General features: G+C 44.1%; 2 protein-coding genes across 2 annotated transcripts; one reads left to right on the top strand and one right to left on the bottom strand.

The window, feature by feature from the left end:
• Window positions 1-1,401: 1,401 nt before the first annotated feature.
• LOC142560577 (RNA-binding region-containing protein 3-like) lies at window positions 1,402-3,846 on the bottom strand. The gene has a single exon (XM_075672782.1). The coding sequence runs from the start codon at window positions 3,186-3,188 to the stop codon at window positions 1,731-1,733; it is 1,458 nt and encodes a 485-aa protein (XP_075528897.1). The 5' UTR covers window positions 3,189-3,846; the 3' UTR covers window positions 1,402-1,730.
• A 398-nt stretch (window positions 3,847-4,244) lies between these two features.
• LOC142560576 (E3 ubiquitin-protein ligase Topors-like) lies at window positions 4,245-23,910 on the top strand. The gene is made up of 4 exons (XM_075672781.1): window positions 4,245-4,517; window positions 9,957-10,239; window positions 17,142-17,452; window positions 20,135-23,910. Exons 2-4 carry the CDS (start codon window positions 9,973-9,975, stop codon window positions 21,294-21,296), a joined length of 1,740 nt encoding a protein of 579 aa, XP_075528896.1. The 5' UTR covers window positions 4,245-4,517; window positions 9,957-9,972; the 3' UTR covers window positions 21,297-23,910.
• The last annotated feature ends 2,021 nt before the right edge of the window (window positions 23,911-25,931 follow it).

Raw genomic sequence — 25,931 nt, 5'->3', positions numbered from 1 at the left:
TTCATTCATCATCATTGGCTGTTTTTTTTTTCTTCTTTAACATAGGTAGGTCAGTAAGCAATATAACAAGAGCTTGGTGGCGCCACCCACCACCCCATTCCAAAGGAGACGCTCATAGCATCCATCCATCCATCGGCCCCTAGCATGCCCGCGCAGGTGCCAGGAGGCAACCAGGCAACTTCCAAAACTCTCGGGGCTACTCTGCAAACAGTGACTGTCACGACTACATGTAGGGTCGTACCACAAACATCGCAATATATACAACATTAAGGTGAACATAGACAACTACATTTGTCAGTAGCCTTTCTCGGACGGTGTCCAAAAAGCTTGAGACATCTGAAAATTTCAAATCTTTATTTGTTGTAATGATCAGTACAGAAGATGCTGAAAATGACTGCAACCAGCTTGAAGATATGTGTTCATACAACACTGCATATTGTTAAGCACTTGGTGGAAGGGTGCTGAAGTTGTCTGTACAGCGTGCTAGGTAATAGCCACCTGCAGTGCCTACAGTGTGCGATGATTGTTCTTGTTCGCCCATCCATTGAGTGCACCCCACACTTGTTATCAAACGAACAGGTCTTGCACTATCAAATCACGTGAAACTGCAATGCCATTCCCAATTATCATCATATTTTTATGTTTATATTCTCATTGGTTACTTTTCGGACACCCAGTATCATCTCCCATCTCTTCCATTCTTGCACATTACTTCAATTATTCAGACCCCCTTGCTGGTTGCCATTCAGATGTCAACAGGCGGCTAAACTAACTGTGCGTCTCATAGGAACTTTTCTCCGCTCTAGCTATTATTTTGAAAAGGAAGGAAATACTACTTGAGTAACTGAATGCACTGTATTGCATTAGGCATACTTAGGCAAAATAGCTCTCCTTCCTGTGCACTTCCAGATGAACAACTACCAGCTGCAATATAGATGCTTACTAAAGACAAAGTTCAGAGAAAACTAGCAGTGCCTGCTCACATTTTAGAGCTCTGTTCACCTGGTGAAGACTGCAGCTACAGTTTTTCATATTTCAGTTTTTCAATGTCTTTTCATATTCTGAATCATTTTAGCTGTCGAAATATACCGATCTTCAGAGATTTACGAATTTTGATGTTGGACGGGTATCCACCGCCATGCTACTTGTTAATAGCAATATAACTTTGCTAAAGAGGCTGATGACAGAAGAGTCTGCTTCTACACTTGTAGCCTCACAAAATTAAACCCATGTATATGTAAGCCTTGGTACAGACAGCACACAGTGGTGGCAGAATCAACTAATGGAAATCGCAGCACGAGATGTAAACTTCAAGTTCAGCAGAGGTGACAGTGTGAAAAGCACTATGTGGAGAACTGACATTCCTAAATCTTTCCTTTTCATTTTTTTTCGGGGGGGGGGGGGGGGAGGCCCGATCCATTCATACGAGTGTTCGTTTCTCAAATTGCAGTGGCTGCATCATCATCAACAGCTGCATCATACAACAATTTTGTATACAAGAATAGTTGCATTTCACAAAGAGAGGTGGATACACCTTACGAAGTATTACTGGCGTACTTTGCTTACATGCAGATCAGACATGAAGTATTATTCACATTCTAACAGAGGCCACAGTTATGCTTTGCACAACTTTTATACTTTCAGCTTTATACATTACCGCATTGCTTATGCTTATTTACAGGTGCCCACATGAACAATTTCAAGAAGGTAACACATTAAGGCAAGCATTGTCAGTCCGTGGGCGGCTTCTTGGCTTTTGCCGACCTTGCAAACTGCACAACAAGCGGCTTCCCCTTCAGAAGATAACCATTGGTGTCCCTTCGAGCTCTGTCTGCCTGAGCTTCACTGGCAAGTGTTAAAAACGCCTGCCCTTTCATGCGGCCCTCTTTCATGAGCCTTATGTCAAAAGCATTACACTGTTCCTCGGAGTTGGCATCGATGTAGCCTCCATAGATGCGAAACAAGTCCTCAACAGTCGCAGCCTTGGCCACATTCTTTATGTAGAGCCTGGTGGCGACATCTCCTGGCTCGTAGTTCTTGAACACAGATGCTCTGCTCATCTCGTCGCTGGAGATACGCCCCGACCTGACCTCCTCCCTCCGCAGGAACTGCGTTCCGCTCCAGTCATAGTTGTCATCACCGGCATTCGTCTCACTGGTTTCCACTGGCTTGGGCAAGGCAGGCAGGATGCCAAAGCCGCCTCCCTCCACAACCTCTGGTGCTGTCGTTTGCTTCGCTTGTGCTTCGCCGTCGATTTCCTGTCGGATGTTGATGGCTATAGCTTTCGGCACTCCCCTGTCTTCGACGAGTGGCTCGAACACATCCGACGCCTTAGGCCCATGCTCCTGAACCGGCTGAGGCGGTAGAAGCTTTTGGAGTTTGGGCCTCTTCAGCTGGGTCTTGGCTTTGCGCTTCTTTGGTATCACGGTCTGCTGCAGCTGGGCTCTCTGAAAGGCGTCGTCTTCGTCACTCTCCATCTCGGACTCCTCCAAGCTCGACTCGTGGTCACCGCCCGATGCTTCGGCAGCCGCAGCGGAAGCCGTGGGTTGGGTTTCGCTCGTGGCGAGACCGGGGTTGACGGGGAGAGAGTGTTGCATCATGGGCGGCTGCGGCATCGGAGGTCCGAACGGGGCCGGGAGGTTCATCTTGTTCATCAAATGCAGAACCTGAGTGTAGAACTTGGGCACTGAGAGCAGCATGGCAGCTATGTTCGCCACGATCGCAGGGGACGCAGGAGGGTAGGCGTAAGTCAGCATCGGGTTGAGCACGTAGTCGAGCCCCAGGTCCGAGGACATCGCGTGCAGCTTGATCGCGAACGCCTCCATTTTGGACTTGTACTCGTCCTTCGACGACGTCGCAGCCGCCTGCTTGTCGGCGATTTCTGCTGCGCTTGCAGACTCCGAGAACTGCTCGCTCTTACTCGGGAAATAGCGGTCTACCTGCTTGCCGAGCGCGTATTCGACGACCAGACGGCTGCCCATGAGCACGGCCTGGTGCAAACGATCGAGAGCGCAGTCGGCGGCTTCCTGCGTCGGGAACGTCGCGAACGCGGCATTCTTCAGCTTGCCCGTCGATCGCATGCATCGCACGCTGTCAGCGCCGAAGTGCTTGAGCAGGTCGATCTTTTCCGCTTCGCTCATCGAGGTCGGCAAGTGCCGGACGAGCAGCGTCTCGCACTTGTTGCGCATGTTGCACGGCTCGATCGTGGTCCCAACCGTGTGCTGTACTGTAATAACGCGCGCCTACACCGCAGTCGGTCGGACACGAGCCCGCTAGCGAAATCGTAATTTGCCAAGTTCGGCCACTATCATATTAAGAACTTTTTGCAAAGGATCAAAAACTGCACCCGCTAGCCCTCCGCTAACGAGAACTACCTGAAGCAATGGATAACCGGAAAGCGCAGTAAGCATGGAAAAGCGATGAACATCTTGTAGTAGCTGCCAGACTCGTAGGCCCTGCAGAGTAGCTTATGGAAAGCTACAACCTTAGCTACAACCACAGAATACCTATATAAACTTCTACAACTACTACAACGGACCTGCTTGGACGGGCTTCCTGTGGTGCTTCTACATACGTGTATCACAACGCGAAGTAGTCCCAGTAGTCCTACGGTTTCGGTTTCAACCCACAGAGCAACAACGGCGGCAAAACAGAGGTTTTAGCTAGTGCTTTTGCCTGCTTAGTACTGTGATACAAAACATTGAATGGCAAGTAATTACATAACTTCAAAGAGCGTAAGTTTGGCCATGCTGGTGTTCCATAACTTTTACGTTTTTAGCGCACGAAAAGGGACGAGAGACAGAAGTACGACGCGGACACAACTTCCTTTTGATGTGTCTATTTTGAGAAAGCACAAACAAACAACGTAGCAACGTATATGTGAGCGAACCGGTTATTTTTGCGTGTACACGCTTACGTATAGAAGCGTCCGTGCTAGGCCAAATTATAGTTGAAGTCATTATTAAGGAAAAGCGCTTTAATTATTACACCCTAGTATTAATTTTGGAAAGAAGAGGACGAGCGTGCGATGTGCACCGCCATGATTCTCTAAATTCATAGAATATTTGAGACAATAACACAAATATTAGTCTATATATTCATGGAAAACGTGATGTATGAAAATAAAATGAAAAAAAGCATTAATTAGTGCCCTATAAACGGACATCTAATTTGGCACTATATCCAGACGCGCTCTGACATGCGCTTGGCTTCCGTAGATGTAACAAGGAATCACGCTGTCTGCAAAATTCGTTTTATTTCTAACTGAACTTTCAGGAAGATTTAACGAAAAGCCTGTAAAATAATACTGACGTATAACCTTGACTTTTGTTTTTTCGAACGCACATAAAACGTTTTCTCTTCACGCCGCTAAGGAAGCAAACAGCGCTGCGAGCTCTCATGCGCAGATGAATAGCAGCAGTCGTAGTGATGGCGAACGATTGTGCGTGTGCTGACGATGTGTCCTCGTCTAACTGACAAATTCGACCTTGTGCTCAAAATCCAGACCGTTTGGTGAGGTGAGTCACTTCATCCTGTTGCGTCACGTCGACACGACAAAAACTTTTCGAAACGTTTCAAGCGATGCGGCATCCTAAAATATAGAACGGGCTCGACGAAAACTCCGCATCTCATGACAGCGCTGCGAGGGGAAACAGGCTGTTTTTTAATTGCCCGAAGGCCTAGCAGCCAGTGCGTCACCTTTTATGTTCGCTTCTGTGTAGGTGACATGCCTCGTTTCTTGCAAAAAAGATAACTAAACGGAGTCTGGAAAGGCCATGCACAGCTAAGGCGCTGTTCGACACGAAAACGGGCATGTCCGAAGGCGACTAGTCGCAGCAACGGAAAATTGGAGGGGTGAACCGAAGTCCTCTCACGGAGAGGTCATGCGGTGACCCGCCGCGATCTCGTCTGAGGAGCTCACGGGATCCGACCGCCCGATTCTGTTGCTGCTGAAGCTAAATCTTTATTAGAGTGTTGAAGTGCACTCTAGTTGAAGCTTATGAACGCAGGAGTGTCACTTATCGAAGTTATCCTTTCCGCCGCTTGCGTAGGCGAAGGGAAGCTCGTAAGACGTTTTCGCGTGGCTTTCCTCCGATTAACTGCGCCCAGCCTCAAGACGACGAACGTTCCAATTACCTTGGTACGTCTCTTTATGTGGCAGTGGGCGCGAAGTTGTTCGGGCCGTGGTTCAGGCAGTTGTCTCGACGGCGTTCATGGGTTTACGGCGCTGACGTTATTGAGCCTTCGGGACTGGAAAGCGGTCGACTCCTGTGTTCACCCTGGCATTCGGTCGCAGCGCGTCACATTTTGATTGTGTTTTGTCATGTTTTTTTTTTTATAGCGGGCAGGGCGAACTTAAATGAAGCCACGTTCATTGCGCCTCGCCGTGATGTCACTTATTTTGCGAGCCACTCAGCTGCGGCAGATGGGATTTGACGCTTGCTTCGGCTCCGAACGCAGCCTGCGGCGAAGTGCACCCAGCGGCTAATTTCTTATTGTGCGCCTCTATACGCCAGGACCTTTACGTGACCTTGATTGTACCGCAAAAAATAGACGAAAAAAAAGAAAACTTGTTTCCTAGGTCGCAGACGGTGCTAGATCACCTACTCGTTTAATGTTTCATTTCGCTGCAAAACAAGGAGAATAAAATTAAACTGGGATGTATAGAAATAGTAATCGTTCGTGGTTTCCGGCGATGCGGAAATTACCCATTACAGAACATTGGTTGTGATCGTTGGGAAAAACGAACTTTCACAGCTAACCCAGGGCAGTTCTCGTGTTGCGACCAATAACTTGTGGCGGCGTGGTCGGTGTGAAATATCGAAGAGCTTTGGAAATTAACCAACAGCCACATACCAGTGTCAGCAGTGCCGGCGGAGCATGTAATGATCTAAGCCTGGAAATATGAAGTGTTCGAGAAGACTCCGAAAGAATTGCATCGCATTCGGTGAATCGCTGGTGAGAACAAAGTCCTGGGGTTAGGACTTCCGAAAGGTGTGATAACTGTCAAAAATGCAGCTTCACTGTCTTTGATGCATGATTGACATGCATGACAGCTGTGGATTAGTTATACAAATCAATTAATTACATTACCGACTGACTAACTCAACATTTCATTCTTTTATTGTATGAATGTGTTCTCCATGGGTAGAAAGAAAGGTGCACAGTTTGTTCCAAGTTTCTGTGATGTGGAGCTGTGTGCTCCATAAAGTGTTAATGGATACTTCAAGCGCATTTCTGCCGTTGCCGTGATGTTCCGCCTGAAGTCCAAGGGCGATAACATTGTCGCTGCGTGCCGTATGCTGTATGTGCGAGTGAAAGCTTGGGAGGGTGAGCCAACATTGGCTCAATCTCGCACTCGCAACTAAGGAAAGTGGAGCAAGCGAGCCCTCTTCCGTTGCTTGCTCTAGGCACCGGGGGAAAGGGAGGGAGGGCAATCTACTTCGGCGGCTGCTGCGTATGGTGTGGTCGCGTGGGCTGAGCTACGATTAGTACAGAGCCCAGCTGTGGCGGGGGCTCATAGCTTCGTGTGCGCCGTATTCGCAGCTTAGTTCACCTTGAAGCGAGAGGCAGCACAAAGGTCAATTCACTTGCTGCTGCTGCGTTTTCTCACTCCAGCGTTTTGACATCGAGTTTACATGGTCATAGAGTGAGACGGGCTCATGTTTGGTTGTGCGCGCATGACACTACGCTTGTTAATTTAGTAAGCGAATGTTTTCTAGTTTATGCAGCCAATTGAACTGCTGTGACACCATGCTTGTCAATTCAGTTAGTAAGGGAATGCTTAAAAGTTTATGCTGCCCATAGAACTACTATCCTTACTTTGTATAGCTGTCTAGTAATTTTTCTTTTTATTAGTGCTGAAGAGACGAATTGTCATCTCACTGTGGCACATGTGCAGGCATTCACCTTCTGCGATGACACATACGTTTTTTGTTATGCAGTCTTCGATTGCAAATGTAACAAAGGCTCGGCTTCCATACGGGCACCTGCTTGCTCTATTTTTGTTATCTAGACTGCTGTCTTGACCAGAATGTCCGTAATCTGGTTAAGTTTCTTGTTTGTCACAGCTTGTCACTTGTTCACCGTCGGCGTGTAGTCGTTGACGGGGTATACAATCTAGCTGGTCGTGCCGTACTCAAGCGAACACAGTGAAGGGGTCAGACACAAGAACACTAACACACATGCACTTAACCCCTTAAGTTTTTTTTGCTTTTTTTTGAAAATGTCCAGACCAAAAGTGCCTTTGTTATGGCTGATTTCAAATCTTATTGTACTTTTTAAAAAGCAGCTACTCAATGTTAAAAAAATTATTTGTACCACGTACTAAGTCAAATCAAGGTAATACAGTTTATTTCTAAAAATTACACAGGAAACCAGCTGCCTGCTGCTAATAAAAGATACAAACCACGTAAAAAACATGCACAAATGCCTCATCATTATTCACTTATGTAGGCTAATCAACCTTTGGCTATTTCACTGAAAACCGAGGAGGCTTCGCACCAGAATTGTCGACATCAAGCTGCACCCACTGACGAGCACTCGCAATGTTCGCTTCAGGGATGTTCTCATCATCAACAGAACTGCTCAATTCAGTGTCATCACTGTCGTCCTCACTTTCGGACATAAGATAAACATAGGTATCCAAATCATCTTAATTGGAAGAAGACGACGAAGATGAAAAGCTTCTTTTTCGAGTCTACGGGACAGCAGTGCATGTGTAACCACCACCAGACACCATGTTTTCACTCAAAAACTGCACTCCTGCCATAGGAGAAACCGAAATTGCCAGCTAAGTGCTTCCATCAGGTGGGCGACACTTGATGTAAGCCATAGACAAGCACTTCTCGTCCTGAAAATTCGAGAGGAAAACCTATTCTGGTAGGACGAGCTCTGCTCGTCCAAAACAGTTTGGGAACACTCAGGCTAGAAGTTCTGCTCGTCCGAAACACTTAAGGGGTTAATATAGATCAATGGTGACAAGAAAGGAAATACAACAAGCAACTAAACAGTGGATATAAACACTAACACTACAAAAGAATAGACGAAGCAGTGGTTGACTGAAACGGAGTTCAAAAGAAAACAAATGATGGTATGTGCATGGCCGGGCAGCAGCAGCAAATCTATAAACCGTGGAATCGACAGCAGAGCTTTCCTGAAAAGCACTGGCTAGCCGATCTTGTTACGGTGGATGCAGTTGCTGTGCTGGGTTTCCCGGGAGTCTAGATCTGATGATTTCCCTCGAGCACGTTGAGCTAACTTGAGGGGAACTACTGTAAGTGGCACTGCAGACATTGGTTTTTTCTCTTACATCAGCCAGTCACTTGGAGCTCAGACGTGGCTAGCCGGCCCGTGCGATACTGGACGGCAGTAGCCCCTTGACGCTTCTCAGCAGATTATAGGCTCAGCTTCTAGACTGCTTAGCTGGGACTAAAACTCGTGTTCAAATAACTAATCCTTTCCCTAGTTCCCTGGGTCGGGGAACGGCAGATATTGGCGACAATCCAATGAAGTTCACCCAATTGCATCACGACTCCTCCCAAGGTCATGGCTGCGCCCCTTTTAATTGGGGTCGAAGGAATGGGTGGATCCCCCCCACTGTTAGAGGTTGCGCCCTTACATTGCACCACAGAGACACACGTGAACACCTTTGAGTCCGTGGAAGACCCCTATTGTCCGTTGACAAACACAGAAGAAACAATGGCAGCGGGCCATACGGCGCCGAGCCCTCTGACAGCTCATGCACTGTTAGCAATTTGTGGACATGGGATTGCATAGAGGCGCCACATATTTTGGGGTATTCGCAATTCCTCCCATCTTAGCAACCTTCTCAATGCACGTGTGGGGCAGAGAATGCACAGGGGTCCCTACAAAAAACTTGGGATGTCAAGGTCCCACCAACAAAACAATGTCCAAACGATGTCTAAACCTGCCTTCGACATTGTTGGTCGTTTGCCCGAGTGGCCGGCAATACCCATCGTGCTTGCCAGTTCCTACTGCCACGACCTTTTGGCACCCCCGTTAATCAGTGCTTTGCTGACGCAAACAATGCTGCACCGTGACATGGTTACACATCTGGTTCCGTCATCTGGTTACACAGGACTGCTACTTCTGTGTAAAGAGCAACAATGCAACTTCTGCGCAAAGAAATTATGGTAATTTGATTGAGAGAGCTTGACGAAAGAATATTCTATCTCTAAACTGTGAGGGACTAGGGATCCTAAATGGCAATAAGAGAAGCGTTACCTCATGGGCAGCTCAGATTTCCCTATTCAAGTGCAAGTGAAATATAGAAATGCTCACATTGGACATTCAGAGAATTGATTTTAATTAAATTTTTTGCATTGAAGAAATATGAATTCTACCATCGCCGAGGGAAGCAGAATTTTGTGTTACGGCCTCAATGTTTGTACAAAAAATGCCAAAAATCTGTAAGCTTTAAAAAACAGAAGCGTCAACTTTACAAATCCCTAACTTTGTACCGAAAACAGATAGCGCAGTTCTGCAAACTGCATCTTTTATAGCATTGCAAATGGACAAATGTGATGTATGAACTTACGGCTTATGTGAAATTAGTATTATGCTTACAGGCATTTTGCAACATACTCGGATATTAGTGGCATGTTTTGGAGAGGGGTACAACACACCAATTCTGTCTGCTTTATAGGTCATTATAGGCGCATCCTACAGACTTGTAATATCACTTTCTCTTGCCTAGTTGGAGACGTAAACATGACGGTTCAGCTTTCTTAAATTTTGGAATATATAAAGATTTAAAAAAAATTGCTGGCTTGAGCAAAAGGTCCGCTTCCTAAAGTTGGAAGTTGGTCTTTTTATTTTAAATGCAACATAGCTTGAGCTCGTCATCTGTCTAAGGAACCAGATAAATGAAAGCAGACAATAAATGGAATTAACATATGCGTAAACATGCACATTTTCTTTTTGTCCTGCTGCAGCTGTGAAAGAAGGACCATGGCAACCAGTGAGGTGGCAATGCCATCTGCTCGCAGCAGCAGTGGTGGTGCGGCGGCCAGTGAAACCCTGGCCTCCGCGGTCAAGTTGGAAGGCGCGAAAGGGGACGCCGCTGCCCCTCCCCAACCGCCATCGTCGAAGTCACCAGAGCGGCCGTCATCTCCGGAGCAGAGCTGCGCCATCTGCCTCGGTCCACCCGAGAACAAGTCCTTCACCGACAGTTGCTTCCATACCTTCTGCTTTTCATGCCTTCTGGAATGGTCAAAGGTCAGTCTAGCACTCGCTGTGGCGACAACGCTAGAAAAAAAAGGCTTGAGAGCATCTTATGAGGCGTTATAGAGCAACAGTTTTTTCATTTCATGGCAAGACTGTTAAGAGGACTTCCACGACTGTTTCTACGCGGCAACAGTGAGAGGTAATTATGGCTTGTGGCGGTGTGTTCAGTATCGCAATTCAATCAAAGAACAGCTAGTAATACAACCTGCGGCAGTCCTGAATTTTCACATTTAAACGTAACTATAAAATTGAAGTTGCCATGTGTATACCTCACTCAAATTTATTTATTTATTTTAGTTATTTATTTATTCACACTGTCGATCCCATCAGGGATCATAACAGGAAGGGCATACATAGTTCTCTTGCAATGTAGCAATAATAATTAGTGCAATATTAAGATTAAGCTTAATAGATATGCAATTAGCAGAGGCAGACAATGTAGTGGGCAGAAAAGTGACTCAATACACTGTAATAATGTTACGAAAAAAAAAAAAAGAAACAGGAGGTAATCAACAAGGTAGAAAATTTACAGAGGTGAACAAAATGTTGCGCATAAATTACACAATAACACATAGCATTAAATTTAAGAGTAATAAGGGGTAATGAGGTAGTCTGTCAAATACCAATGGTGGTAAGCAATAATTACAACAGGAAAAGAAGTAAACAATTTGCATAAATAATAGTACTCAGTAATGGCAAGTAATACAAGTTATAAAAGTGAGGTATACACAAGAGGTAGTAATCCATAAGATGCATTAAGGTGTCGTTAAAAAAATTGTGATTATGTACACAATATAATGAAATAAAATGGCACAAAAATAAATGGTGACACAGGTACATCATAATTGTGAAGCACACAATTCATTTTCGGCTAATGTCAAAAAGTAGTTAACGATCGGCTGTTTGTAATACTAGGGTCCAGCTTATTCCATTCACGTGTCATTAAAGGGAAAAACGGATGATTATGGCTTTCCATATGAAATGGGTGTTCGTTTAATGATAGTGAACGTTTATGTCGGGTGAGTCTTGTTTGTGCTAAAGATAAGTATTTGGAACTTTCTATTTTCAATTCATTATGAATAAGTTGATACATGATTTTTAATTGTGCAAGCTTGGCTCATTTTTGTAAGGTCAGTATACCGGCCTGTTTTAGCAACTCTGTGGGTGAGTCTGTTAGCCTATGTTTGTTCTAAATATATCTTAGTGCCTTCCTTTGAATTGCTTCTAGTTTGTTAACGAGTTCTTTGGTGAAAGGAAACCAAACAACGTTAGCATACTCTAATACAGATCTGACAGATGTGTTATATGCTAGAAGTTTTGTGTTTGGGGGTGCTAGTCTAGGACGTCTATTTAGGAAATACAATTTTTTTTGTGCGGTCGAGGTCACTGTGTACATGGCGCTCCCACCTGAAACCATGTGTTAATGTTAAGCCAAGGTACTTCTACTCCTTCACTTTGTTGAGTGTGGCGTTATCTATAGTGTAGTTAAATTCTGATGCGAGCTTTTTTCTCGTAATTGATAAAATAGCTGATTTTTTAATATTTGAAGTCATTTGCCATTTGTTACACCATTTCTACACAAGTGACAAAGCGTCGTTCAAGGCCACATGGTCATTATAAGAATTGATTACCTGATACAGAACACAATCGTCAGCAAAAAAATCTAACATTGACTGGAATATTAGAAGGCAGATCATTAATGTATATGAGAAATAAAACTGGAGCCAGAACACTTCCTTGTGGAACTCCGGATTTTACGCTAGATTTGATGGAATATTGCTGGTTAACTTCTACAAACTGAGTGCGGTTTGTAAGGTAGTCTGTGATCCAGTTCAGAATAAGGCCCTTTCCCAAGGTAAGTTCGAGTTTGTAAATTAATTTCTTATGTGTTACGCGATCGAAGGCTTTTGAAAAATCTAGAAAGAATAGATCGATTTGTTTCTGTTGGTCAATACTTAACGATACATCGTGGACAAGCTCAATTAGTTGTGTGACCGTGGAAACTCCTTTGCGAAAACCATGCTGACAATCTGTTAGTATTTCTTCCTGTTAAGGTGTTTGGTTATGTGCTTTTATAAGTCTACGTAATTGATTTGATGTCAGTGAAAAAGTTGTGGATGACATTGACAAATGACTGCTATCAGCGTTGAAAGCAACCTAGGATTCGTGAGTACTTTTTAAGAAGAAAGAAAGCCCTGAAAAAAAAACTAAGAAAACACTGTGACCGTGACAAGGCTTCTGCGCACCAAAGATTGCATCATTCTTGACGCAAACCTTGTCAAACAGAGGCACTGGAAAGGAGCGGCCTCGCTTTTTTCTCGTCGCATCGGCAGTTTTTAGTGCGAATCTTCAGTCCCTGTCACATGCGAAGTAGTGCTATCTTGGAGCACTTTGCTTTCCGAAATGTTACAAGACTGTGACTCAGGTTTGCATGTTAGTAATATAGTACACAATGTACTGATGATGTCCATGTCTGAGACCACTTATATTATTAGTGTGGGGACGCGTTGTCACATGGATGAAAAAAGAGATGTAGGCTTTTCCTTGCTTTTTTTTTTTTCTGTTGGAAAAAAGGATCACACAATTCCTAGGTCACTATATACATTGTTATTGGTCATTTCTTGACCTATTCCACACCCTTTGCATTGACACCTTATTGAATGAGTAAGGTAATAAATGTTAGTTCACTAACTTAAATATTAGTTGCTTGTTCACAATGAAAAACAAAAATGCTTGACTAGCATTACACAAGCCTACGAACAGAAAGCCTTTGGTTATTCTTTCTTGGCCACATTTAGTTGGCATATCCGGTATGTAATATTATGGTGGTTTCTGAGAAACTTGTATGCGTGTTTTGTAGCTTCATGCTGTAATCATGTGGATGACAATTCTTCCTTGTCGTGAATTTTTTCATTCATTCATTTATTTATACTGTCAGCCCTCATCAGGCTACTACAGGAGTGGAGAATAAAAACAAAAACAAACACAGAATGCGACCGAGTTACAAGCTTTGACTCACAAAGCTTGTCTTAGAATGGAAAAGTATAAACTACAGCATACAAGGGAAAGTAATAAAGAAACCATCCACAATTTGGCACCGCATCGTCATAGACACAATAAGAGTCACATATGTAAAAGTAAATGCATACATATTGGGTAATTCACTATGTGTTATTGCAAGAAATTGTCCTTTTAAGACTTTCCAAAAAGGTAGTTAAGGATATCGAGGTTACAAGAGAGTCGGGTAACAAATTCGTCTCTTATCACCCTAGGAAAGAAACTGAACTTGAAGCAATCATTGCGGGCGAGTGGAGGAGGAATGTACATACTATGACGATGCCTTGACGCATTCATAGGAAGTTCAAAATAATCATCTGGTTTAATATCTACTTGATTGTGAATAACTTCGAAGAGGAATTTTAATCTGTCATATTTAGTTCTGAGCTCAAGTGGTGATAGATCAGCTAATTGACATAACTATGTTGGAGAATGGATGTGACTATATTTATTAAATATAAACCTGGCAGCCAGCCTCTGTATTCGGTCAAGTTTAGAACAGTTAGTTATGGTGTGTGGGCCCCAACCAATTTTAACATATTCAGTAATTGGTCTAACTAGAGTTTTGTAAGCAAGACATTTAATTTCAGGGGTTACCCGATTGAGGTTCCGCCTCAAGGACCACGGGGCTCTAAGCGGTTTGATGCATACATTTTCTGTGTGTGTATTCCAGCGTAAATCTGATGTAAAAGTTAAATCCAAGTATTTGTGTTTTTCAACGTTCTTGAGTTGAAAATTTTGCTCACCTTGCAGGCTTCTGTAAAACTGATCTGCCGTTACCTTGTAGTGTTCAGCAAAATCAACAAAAGAATGCCTTGTCTTCGTATGCCTGTATTGCATTCATATTGTCCTTTACCAAGCTGCTCCAAAATGCTTGTTTACTGCATCAAAATGGTCAACTCATGCTCCAAAACTGCTCCAAAGTGCAAAATTTGCTCCCAGAGCTGTCCCTAAGCTTCCTTGTCTGCTTCGATCCCTGTATAACACATCCATGCAGGTTCCATTGTTTCAGTGATCTGAAGCTTCGATGCTGTTGCATTCTTATGGCGAAGCGGCAAGTGTGACTAGCTTTTGAAAACATTCTATATGCCTGTTCTCACAATTTCCTGGAAAAAGAAATTGACCACTCACAAAGTTTATATTTTGAGAAAATGTAGGAAATGTTTGGGGTGGAACACACACAAATCTTGCAGCTGCAAGTTATTTAGGTGCTAAATGAAAATTTCTAGAGCTTTGTTTTCAACTGGCCCAAATGTGGTATATGAAACACTCGCAAAGGTTTTCTGCTTTCTTGGAAGGACCAAAGACGGCAGTAATTTCATACTTAGAGAAAATAAGGGCCATGCTATGTGTGTCGTGTTTTGACCGTTTGAAGTAGATAGAATGATTATGTGTCTTGAAAAAAACTACTGAACACTCATTTTCTCAATTTTCATGCTTTATGCAAGGCACGTAGTTAGTTTTACTGGTATAGTCGGTGAACTAAGCCAGACATGTTCTTTACATTTCTTTGAAGTAGAAATCACCTTGTGTGTTACATGTACAATAAGTGCTTAAACTACGCACATTAATTATTGTGTTGCGGAGGATAACTTGTTCAAGTGTTCTAGAGTGTTATCCTGCCGTTATTTGCTATGTTTCCAAGAGTCATAAGAGAACTACATAGGACATCGAGCTCAACTGGGGTGGAAATTAAGATGTAACTTATGTATTCAACTGCTCGAGCATAATAAGACTGTTTTAAGAATGCTGCAGGATTTAGCCTGCTGTCCTTGGAGAACTTTGCACGCCGCTGAGATTACATTTAGTGAAAATTTGGGGATGTCTCAGAAGTAGAATGTGTGCAGACTAATTACTGGCCTTCGTGAAGAAAATTCCTTGCCAACTGTTGGTGTTACTTGCGGGCAACATATTAAACTGTGTGGCTTAATGATAAATACTTAATTTAACTGCTGGACAGAAAGAGCTGCGATGGAAGTTGAGTTGTGATTCTGCAAGGTCGCTCACGCCTAGGTTCCTTTGCGTGTTTGCAATAACACATCAATCACGTTTTGTATGGGCAATTTGCGCCATTTTGTACTTTGCTGCATAGTTGATCGAGCTAAATTATCTTATGGCCAAGCGGCACTGCGCCCAAGAAGCGCCTACCGAGGCTCTGTGTCTCCTTGTGACACAGAGTTGTCTTATTTTGCGAAGTTATATCAACCTACGCCAACGGTCTCGTATCACTCCAAGTATAGCTGTACCAACTTGGAGCAAACTTATGCCACACTCGAAATTCCTTGGAGTTTTAAAAAAGATATTTGTTTCTTAATCGCATGTTTATTTGGTCTGTTGATTTAACAGAGGGCTTTACATTCTTGTTTTCTTTCACTGTCACATGAAGCATTGATGTTGCACATGATGCCAAACACAATCGCAATGAACATTGGTAGTTTCAGTGCTATAGATTGCTCTCATGAGTGTTGTTGGATTGCAACTGCAGCACAGCCGACTCTGTACAGCCTTAACACAGAATAAGAAGTTGAACAAAATTATTTTTGTCCCTTTGTGGAAGCCTCACAAAGCGGCCACATTTTTTATCGCATAAGGGGCAGCCCTGGTTGCACAAAAATTAATATGAGTGTCAGAACTGAGTTTTAGCTTCTGACATGCTCTTCGTAGGGTTCCTAGGGCCTTCTGAATGATTTATCTGACCGGTTCTCAATGCTTGCTGTAGTAAGTTGTTGTTTAGGTTCAGCTCCAAGATGACGGAAAAATAATGGTTTGGTACGGTACCGGTTCAGCTAAAAATAACATTTCAGCTCCAGTTTTCGGTTCAGTTCTGATTCAGTTCGACACCCTCAAGTTTCACTATATGGAGACAAACTGGCACAAAGGGCAAATGTCCAGCTGTCTACCTTCCAACTCATCTAGCTAAAACTCTTTATGCTTATTATTCAAATTTGCAGCTTAGTTCCAATCAGAAGCATTTCGAGATGTTTGTGATGCAGTTTAAGTTTAATTTTAATCACTGCTTTTGATTTTAATTCATCATCTTTACTTGCACACTTGTACACATAGTACCAGAAAGGGTCGACTACAGTGTTTTTCAGAGCCCCAGTTTCGCTTTGGGACATTGCACCCTATGAATCTATCTCATCTTTCCTTCCTCCCTTCCTCTCCCTTTCTCGTGTGCAACCATATGGTTACCCTTGCCAACTTCTGCCTTTCATTTCATATTTTTTACTCTCTCTATTTAATAAACACACCTGGTAATTTTAAGCCTTGAAAGAGCCAACTGCAGCTGCCAGATTGATACTCAACCAGATCGTCATAAAATAACCAATAGAAACTGGAAAATGGCAGAAGGAATGTGCGAATGAGACAATTTGCACAGCAGTGCATGTGAACTTGCTAAAATGGCTTATTTGAACTGTTAGTTTGTGGAAATTCAACCTTAGAGAGCACACACACTCACACACAAGAAAAGAGACTGGACTTAACTACACATTTCTCTGCTTATGGTGGGCCTTCTCTTCTGTTGTTCTTAAAGTGCCGTATTGAGTGTTAAAGCAAACTCAGTGGAGTGGGTGAAGCCAATCTCAAGAATCCTTGATAAGGCTTCTTGGGGGGATCGCTCACAAACAGGGGCACACACAAGAGTTCTAACTTGCAAGTTCCTCCTTGGTTCCAAGTTCTGGCCATTCTTGTATCTCGCAATAATTTGAATAGGCCTCTTAATGTGATTTGTGGCTGTGGCTGTTGCTTTCCTTTTGATTTAGCAGCTCTCGCGTTTAAATCTGCCAAATCCACTCGGCCACATCATTCCTTTCCCCACTGTGTTCTTGTTGCAGGTCAAAGCCGAGTGCCCGCTGTGCAAGCAGCGTTTCAAGAGCATTGTTCACAATGTGCGCTCCTTCGAAGACTACGACCAGTACTTCGTGCACAACGATGCACCCCAGGCCTCCTCAACGGCGAGCGCCGCCGCAGCAGCGGCAGCGATGGCTGCAGCTACGTCGCGAAGCTCGGCACTAAGCAGTGCTTTGCTCCTGGCCCACCACCTTGTCTACTCGCCGATGCTGCTGACGTGGCACTCGAGGCCACGTCGGCGCTCGGTCCTGCGGATCCCATCAAGCTTCACCAGGAGCAGCGGTGTACGGACCAGGTCAGCATGGTGATATTGTTCCCATGACCCTTCATGCAAGTCTTGTTTAGGGTGGTGATTGCCTTTGTGCTGCTCCAAGCTAAATGAAGAGGAGAGGGGGGCTGAGACTTTCCACTAAATTTAATCACGGGGGATACAAAATGTTCAGAGACCACTCATACAGGCCGGGTTGCCTGCAGTCGTTAGTGATGTGGGTGTATTCTTCAATGAACTTTGCTCACTGCCACTAAAACATACGTGAGCTCTGTACGTGACGTATGTACATTATACAGTTCAGCACACTAGTAATACTAGTACAGTAAAACCTCGTTAATTTGACCCTCTGTTAACTTTGGAAAATCGGATAATTCGGACTCAATCTCTGGTCTCGGCAGGTGCATGCAAAATGTAATGGAATCAAACTCTCGTTAATTTGTATGCACATCGGTTAATTCTGATAGCTCTCGGATGTCGGTGAGCACAGAGCGCTGCAAATGTGCAGTGCAAAAAGAAAAAAAAGAAAAGCGGGGCTAGGGTTCGACTTAAACAAAACGGCAAAGTTCGTGTTGCAATATCTGTAGGCAGAAGTCAAATCGACGTCACCGTTAATAGCAGACAAAGCCCTCTGACCGTCACGAAGTCCGGAGTTCTGAACCTACCTCTAGGGGGTGGGGAACATGGACACAAAGAAAGGATCAGGCCCGAACAAAATACCGAACGTTATTTTGAAACCACACGCAGAATGGATGGCAAAGTGCCTTTGTGTTATGTGTAACAAGTCATTGCCATCGTCTGTTCTTCCAAAAGGATTGGAAATCGGCAAACATTGTTCCAGTACATAAGTCGGGCAGCAAAAATGACCCGACAAACTTACGGTCGATTTCGCTTACGAGTACACAGTGTGCAAATGGAAATGTTGTTTGGTTCCCATGCACTAAGCAGCTAGTTAGCAAACGAGGTGTACAAAGGAAAACACTGCTGTTTATATACAATAAACATAACCTAACAGACTTGCCTGCCGAACTACTTAACAAAGCTGGAATCTCAACAGCACAAAACCAAGCAATACTAGCCTGTCCTGAGCGTATGTAGCAGTTTCTACACAACCAGTTTAAAATTGGTACCTCTAAATAAATCTTCACAACTGAAGCACAGTCAGTGCGACATGAGCACACACAAACACTCAGTGAATGTTTCTTTCATACAGACTGCTTTATGGATTCATTCTTTCCTTTAGTGATAAGAGAGCGAAATAGTAGCAGCTGCCCATTAGATACATTTGCTGGTTCTGCTGGAAAAAATCTATCCTTACAGTTTAGATTTGTTTGCACTGCTTCGTCACTGATGTTTGCACGCTAGCACTTTTCCTTTTTATTTTAGCTTGCTTCTCTATTATTAGCGTGTTTAGTTATACCCCTTGTAAACACCTCCAATGTATATAATATTGCATACTTTTTTTAGCAACCTGATAATACTGTTTTTTTTTCTTCTCCAATGTTCTAGTATTTAAATGTACACCCTTTCATCTGGAAGTGCTTTTCTACCAGTACTGAGGTTTTGTATAATGCACTGTGTGCATGACTGCTTTGTTTATCATGTTCATCCCAAATTTTTTGTCACATCTGTTTACTAGTTTCTTTCTTAAATTGGCTTGTTTTATTTTTCACATCAGATTCCTCTAGGTAACCATAAATTGTACCCATATCTTGAATCTGTGAATCTTGATTCTGTTGTTTTAACCCAGTGAAAACTTTTACAATAGCACTCTTGCAATTATATACTGTACTTATATTTGCTTTTTGTTTGCAACTCCTCCCATTGTACTTGCTCTTCCTGTTATAATCCCATGGGGTAGTGACAGTATGTGAAATCAATAAATTAGGAGATCTTTTTTTTTTTGTTCGGTCCCGTGATATCTGAGTGAACAAGGTTTTGCTGTACGTTCATCATTAACATACACTTAAAAAAACACCATTTATTTGCTGCAAATGGAGCGCAACCACAGAGCTCATTGCACTCCACATTCTTGATGTAGGACGGTGGAACCAAGCGTGCACCACCATGTTCTGTAACTTGTTGCCATCAGTGTTTTGTGCTGCAGACAATTGCAAGGATTGATGTGTAGTACAAATAGAGGGAGAAGGTGGCGTATACAGCGGAGCCACGTTCGTACGGTTTGGAAAAGAAAAAAGAAAAACACAAGAACCGTATTAATGGGTAAAACATACCATCTGAAGTCACTAAAAGATTCGGCGTTCTCAACTGTAGTCGACACCTACGTAACGCTACAGTGAGGAGAAAAAAAAAATGGACGGAGAAAGATGAAAGATTGACAGGACCAGGTGCCGACTATAAACTGACAAATTTGCTTGTGTTGCTGGCCCCTTTCTATAGCTGGCATGGCTACTTCACAGCACGTTTCTTGCGAAATACACGAGCAACAAAGAAAAGTAAAGAAAAGTAGTCGAAGGAAAAAAGTGTGGGAAGGGTAAACAAAATTTATGCAAGGCATTAAAACCACCACTTCCCACCATCTCAGTATCCATTCTTTTTTAGTGTGATGTTGTTAATTCTCTGCTTTTAAAAAAGATCAGGCAGAAAGTTTGGTGAAAAGTGATTGGGTAAAGCTGTAACACCTTGCAGAAAGGTGGCCCAAAGCTGTGTCCGCAGCGTCTCCTCAAGTGAACCTTCTCTCCCAACCAGGTCAAGCCGCTCAGCCTCACGCAATGCGGCAGCCACTGTCACTCATGCGGGTCCCCTGCCTACCTCGAGCACCGAACGCCGAAGCTTGTACGAGCTCGACCTGTGGGTGTGCCCGCCCAACAGCCGGCGCTCGACCCGCCACTTCACGCCAGCCTTCTTTCGCGAGAACCCCGCATGCACCCACCGGCTCATCCCGTGGCTCAACCGGGAACTCTTGGCCCTGCTGGGAGGTGGTGAGGCGCAGATCACCTTCACCATCGAGCTGGTGCTGGCGCTTGTCACGCGGTACGAGGTGTGCAGCCTCGAGTTTGCCGAGCACGTGCGGCCTTTCTTCGGCACCCGGACGGCGCACTTCCTGCACGAGCTGGCTGCGTTCGTTGCGTCGCCGCTCGACATGGTCGCCTACGACCGGGTTGCCGTGTACGACACCCGAGCCAATGTTGTGGCCCGTGGCGCGCCCGCTGCGGAGTTCCTGCAGACGCCGGACTCGTCGCCCGAGGATGCCTCCCCCGTGGCGCCCATAACGCTTGGGGTGCGCTCCGACCCAAGTCAGCCGGGTCCGAGTGGCCTGCACCACAATGCGACGGTCAATTTGGTGGAGACGGAATCGGACAACTCGGACTGCATTATAGTGAGCTCGGTCAGGCCTGCAGCGCCGGCGCGGTCGAGGACGCCAATTGTCATCGAGTTGTCTTCCTCGGACGAAGGAGATGCAGAGCGCCGCACCATCGCATCAGCCACGGTTGCGGCAGCGGTGTCGGCTGCACCCTCGCAGCAGCCGGCCCGGAGGTGCAAGCCCGTGCCTCGGAAGAGACGCTTGCTCCAGTTGTGGTCCAGCAGTTCGGACACGTTAACGGCAAGCGACACCGACTCTGACGACGGTGGGGTCGACAGGGCAGCGCAGCGCCTGCAGCGGAGAGCGGCCATGATGCGACGTAAGCGGTCAAGGGGGCTGCCACCTCGAACTGCCGGGGCAGCGCCAGCCAGAGCAGGGAGCGGTGCCCCCTCTTTACCAGCTCTATCTACCACTGCCGCTGTTGGAGACCACCCTGGCGCATCTCTGTCGGGCCATCACGTGCGGGAAAACGCGTTGCGAAGGAATCGGACAAAAAAGCCTGTGCCAACGACACAAGGGGGGAATTCTTCCGACGAAGAGTACTAAGCCAGGGCATTATCTCTCCTTTGTGGTTGACTGTGGTCGCAATGTGGAGTTAAGTAAGTGTGATAATGTGCGATGACTCCTTTGCCTTGACCAAAGCACGTGAATGTATCCTTTTATCGTGCAGGCCTCTCTTTTTTTGTCCGACCCATATTTTTGCGTCGCTCTCTTGAAGCTCGCGCATAAGCACTGTGCACGAACTTGCATGTGCAGAAGTTATACCGAAGAAGCCCCACTTGAAGACTGTGCAAGGACAGTGTTCTCAGCGATTAGTGTCCTAAGCCAGGGACTTAGCACGTCTGTAAGTTGAAACAGGCTGCACGTTGTCTCAGTGTATTTTCGCATAGTCGAGTTTCTGCGTGCATAAGTTCCAGGTATTTCTTAAAAGGCCTTGCAGGTGACAACATTCCGGAAAAATCTGCATTGAATGTGACGAATTTTGTTTTTCCTTCGCACGGTGTTCCAGAATTTCGGCAGAGCGGAGTTGGACTCGAGCTTTTCCTCAACATTCTTCAGCAATGTGCACAAGATGCTGTGGTTGTTCATGACCGGTACAAAAGCGAGACGAAGCAAGTTTGTCGTGGCATGAAGAAGCGCCTGGTTATATGATTCTGCCAGCTTTACTTTAATATGTTGTGACTGTAATTCAGCAGTAATGATCTTTCTGTTTTGGTGAAATAACCTTTCTTTTCTTTTCATTCCTTTATCCCCTGTGAGAAAATAAGGTCAGCAAGAACTTCTGCAAGGTTGCGATTCTTGTTCAATGCAGAGGCATAGAATTTTCTGGTATAGAACACGGGAGCGAATTGCAATTCATGCAGTTCCTGAAGTGCTTTCTCCCTGAAACGGGTGCCCACATTTGGGGCGTATTGCTTTTAGCTTGCCATTTAGTAGCATGCATCGTGTAGCACAAGTAGATGCAAGAACCTTTTAGGGAGCCTTTGATTAGAGCTGGCGCAGTTGTTTTCGGCCTGGCAGTGACATTTGTTCATTCAAGCAGTGTTGCAGTAACGGCAGTTCTCCCCGCTTCCACGGACGGCACAACCTCGACTTATGCAGGTGTGTTAATGTACCTTTTGAAGCACCGTACACGACACCTCAACTACAAACTGATTCCACTACTCTTTTGTGGACAGTGGTGCCATGAAAAAAAAGACTTTCGCGCAAGCATGTGCAAATGTGAGACTTGGATGCATTGTGCATGACTTTCATTGTACAGTGAAGATCACTGTCCACCACTTAACGGCGTGTATCGTTGTCGCAAACTCTTCTGTCTTTGTAGAACGAGTGAAGGTCTTGCAAATTTGACATATTTGGGCAGCAAGTGAAGCTGTCTTTGTCACACCAGGTAGTGCATTGCCTTGAGTACGCAACCTCGCAAAAGATTTGTTTGTGTGTCAAAGTGGTAAGGGCAGGAGCAACGAAGCAGAGAAGTTGTTGAGGCATGTGCGATTAGTTTTAGTTTCCATGGCGACAATGTTTAGTTTAGTGTTCCTATGCAACACCTTTTAACAGCCTAGTGTTGTTTGGAAGCACTGTGTTCTTGGGCTCAAGGTCTGCATTTTTTTTATTCATGAAGCAAAGCATTAAAGGTGGGCTTTAAAAAAAAACAAAAAACTGGTGTTGGCATGTTTCAGTCTAGCACAATAAACAAAACTCCCACCTTGTATATATAATCATTGTAGTTGGCTCGGTTTAGCCATTGTGAACTGATCTTACCACTTTAGTCGCAAATGTTTGACGGCATCATCGGTGGTTCCTGCAGCAAAGTGGGAGGGGGAAGAAAATCAATCTAATAGTGCGAGTATTGCACAGCTTTTCTGATGGCTTGTTATTCCTTAAAATCTATGGTAAAATTCATTGATGATCTGGCTAACTTATACCAGAACTCCATTTCTAACGTAGTTGATAGTGTTAACTGGAACACCAATTCATTTTGCCATAGATTTATGAGGACATATTTCTAGAAGTTAGCACTAACCACAGGATTTCTGCTATATTGATACGATGCATCATTACTGCATCATTTTAAGTGTACAATTAGAACATGAGCTCTAAAGTGATCGAATAAAAGTTCTATGAAATTTTGTAAGATAACTTTCTTGTTACGACTAGAATTGTGCTAATTTTCTGTGCTTTTATGTTTTAACATTTTATTTCAAGACAAAGAGCTGCAACATATACTGCAATACCAGCGGCATAGCCAGAAATCTTCTTCGGGGGAGGGAGGGGAGGGGCTTACTTTGCAGCTCAGCCTCCTCCTCATAGAAATTGTCGAGGGATCAAATACATTAAACATTATTAATAACTGCGTTGCCATTGCCAGAGATGCTGCAAACGAATTCTTGAACGCTACGCACTGTCATGACAAGTAAAATAAGTACTTTTTCGTAAAAGAGTATGCTCATATGTTTCAAAAATAGTGCCCGAAATAATTGATGTCAATGCTTCCATATTTTCTTTATGTTTAATAAGTAAAGCAAGTATCACACGAACTTTAGAACTATATCACTTCAAACCATCAAAGCGGTGCATGTCGCTGCTATGAAAATTGTAAAGGCCATGAAATGAACAATTTAGGACAAATATTTTAATAAAACTTTGTTAGCCTTCCTGCCTTGCTCTCATTTGCATCTCTCTCGCTCTCTGTCATTCAAGAACCTTGTTTACATTTTTGTACATATGCAACGACCAGGGAAAAATCTCAATGACCCTGTCCTTTACTAGAATGTATTGTGCAGGAGCAGCTGTCACCGGTCATGTATTGTGGGTAATTGCTCCGAAATTATAGTCGCAACAGAATGCACATATACAAAGCAGGAGTTCTGCAAAGTATATGAGGGCGAGTCAAATGAAAGTGAGCCAATGTGAATATATGACAAACGGGGTACTTTATTTAAAAGCAGTCTCCATGAGCATTTAGACATTTGTCCCACTGACTAATGAGCAAGACATGAATCTGGTTCCCTTGAGCTGTTTTTTCAAATGCTCCAAAATGTGGAAGTTGCAAGGCAACAGCTCTGGGCTGTATGGCGGATGTTGCAGCGTTTCCCACTTGAGCTTTGCCAGTTCTATGTTAACTACATCAGCGACATGGGGACGGGTATTGTCGTGGGGCAAAATGACCAGATTCCTAAGTTTTCCATGTCGTTTGATCTTGATTTCAACACTCAGCCGACCCGCCGTTTCACAATATCGGAAACAATTGATAGTTTCTCCAGGTTTAGCAAATTGAATCAGTAATGGCCTCTGACGATCGAAAAAGAAGTCAACAACACCTTTCGGGCAGAAATGACGACCTTTGCTTTCCTTGAGGATAGTGAATTTAAATGTTTCCACTGTAAGCTTTGCCATCGGGTTCCAGGCTCGTAGTAGCGGCACCATGATTCGTCCCCGGTCACAAATGCAGATAAAAAGTCCTAACCCTCATCGTGATACCGGATTAGATATAGATACATAGGTATAGCTTTTATTTCCAGAAATGCAGGTGTTCTGATGGCTACCAAAGGCTGTTGGAAAAACAACTTGACTGGGCCGATGGTCCGTTGCAAGGCATACATGGTGGTTGCATCAAAAATCGTAACATTGTTAGACACTCAGAATAAATTAAGTACATAAATGCACAATAACAAGGCCGAAAATAATATAGAGACTAAGAGAAAAAAACGTTTGATACATCAGAACAAAGGGAGTATGTGTGTAAGGGTTACTAAAAAGCTAACAAAATTTGCTCTGACAGACTAAAGAAAACATATCCAATACACCAGAAGGTAGAAATAGTATATGTGTATGGGTTACAAAATTAGTAGCACAGTTGGCTATGATAAACGAAATACAATCAGTGATCACATGTTTACAAGACTCATTCGCAGTTCCTTGGATGAAGTATATGTACCTTAATATTTATTTAAAATGTATGGTAGATCATGTTGTAATGACTGTAGGCTATATTTAGTATGAAACAAGAAACATACCACGTGTCACTATTTCTTGTGTTGGAAGAATTGAGTTTTGGTGTCAAAGATGCGCTAGACACTAGGAAATTTAGGAAGGCAGTGTTTGAGAAATAAAGTGAATTTAGAAGGCGAAAAGCGTAGAAATCTTCTATTTTTATAATTTTATGCTTTATGGACAATGAGTCAAGGCAGCACCGAACCTCTCCGTCTTCTGGTGGTGGTTCAAAATCTTGGGCATCCATTGCGAACACAAGAGCCGATAACCGAGACGTTCGTGAATTATGGTGTGGCATCGAACCGTGACTGACGTTCACACGCCCTGCCAATTCATCGATGCTTCTGTTCCTGCCTAATCAGCCCTTGCAATTGTGTTGGGGGTGATTGCACGGTGGCTTTGGCCCGGTCTTGGATCGTCTTTGCAACTTTCAAGTCCTTCTTTGAACCATTTGCTCCAACACTTCACATTGGCCAATGAAATGCAATGTTCAACGTACACGGCAGCCATACGGCGACTAATATCTTTTTGGGAAACATCTTCATGCATCAAAAACCTCACTACACCATGCAGTTCAACTTTTGGAGTGTCCATTATGTCACGCAACCATGTTCAACCCAGTGTATGAGAGTATTAAAGAACCTTAATCTTCACACCTGTGTGTCACTTTTGTAAATGAGAGATGCC

Source organism: Dermacentor variabilis, chromosome 10 (genome assembly GCF_050947875.1).
Source record: "Dermacentor variabilis isolate Ectoservices chromosome 10, ASM5094787v1, whole genome shotgun sequence".
In the NCBI taxonomy this organism is placed as follows: domain Eukaryota; kingdom Metazoa; phylum Arthropoda; class Arachnida; order Ixodida; family Ixodidae; genus Dermacentor; species Dermacentor variabilis.
Note: the sequence above shows the minus strand (reverse complement) of the source record. Positions and strands in the feature narration are given on the sequence as shown.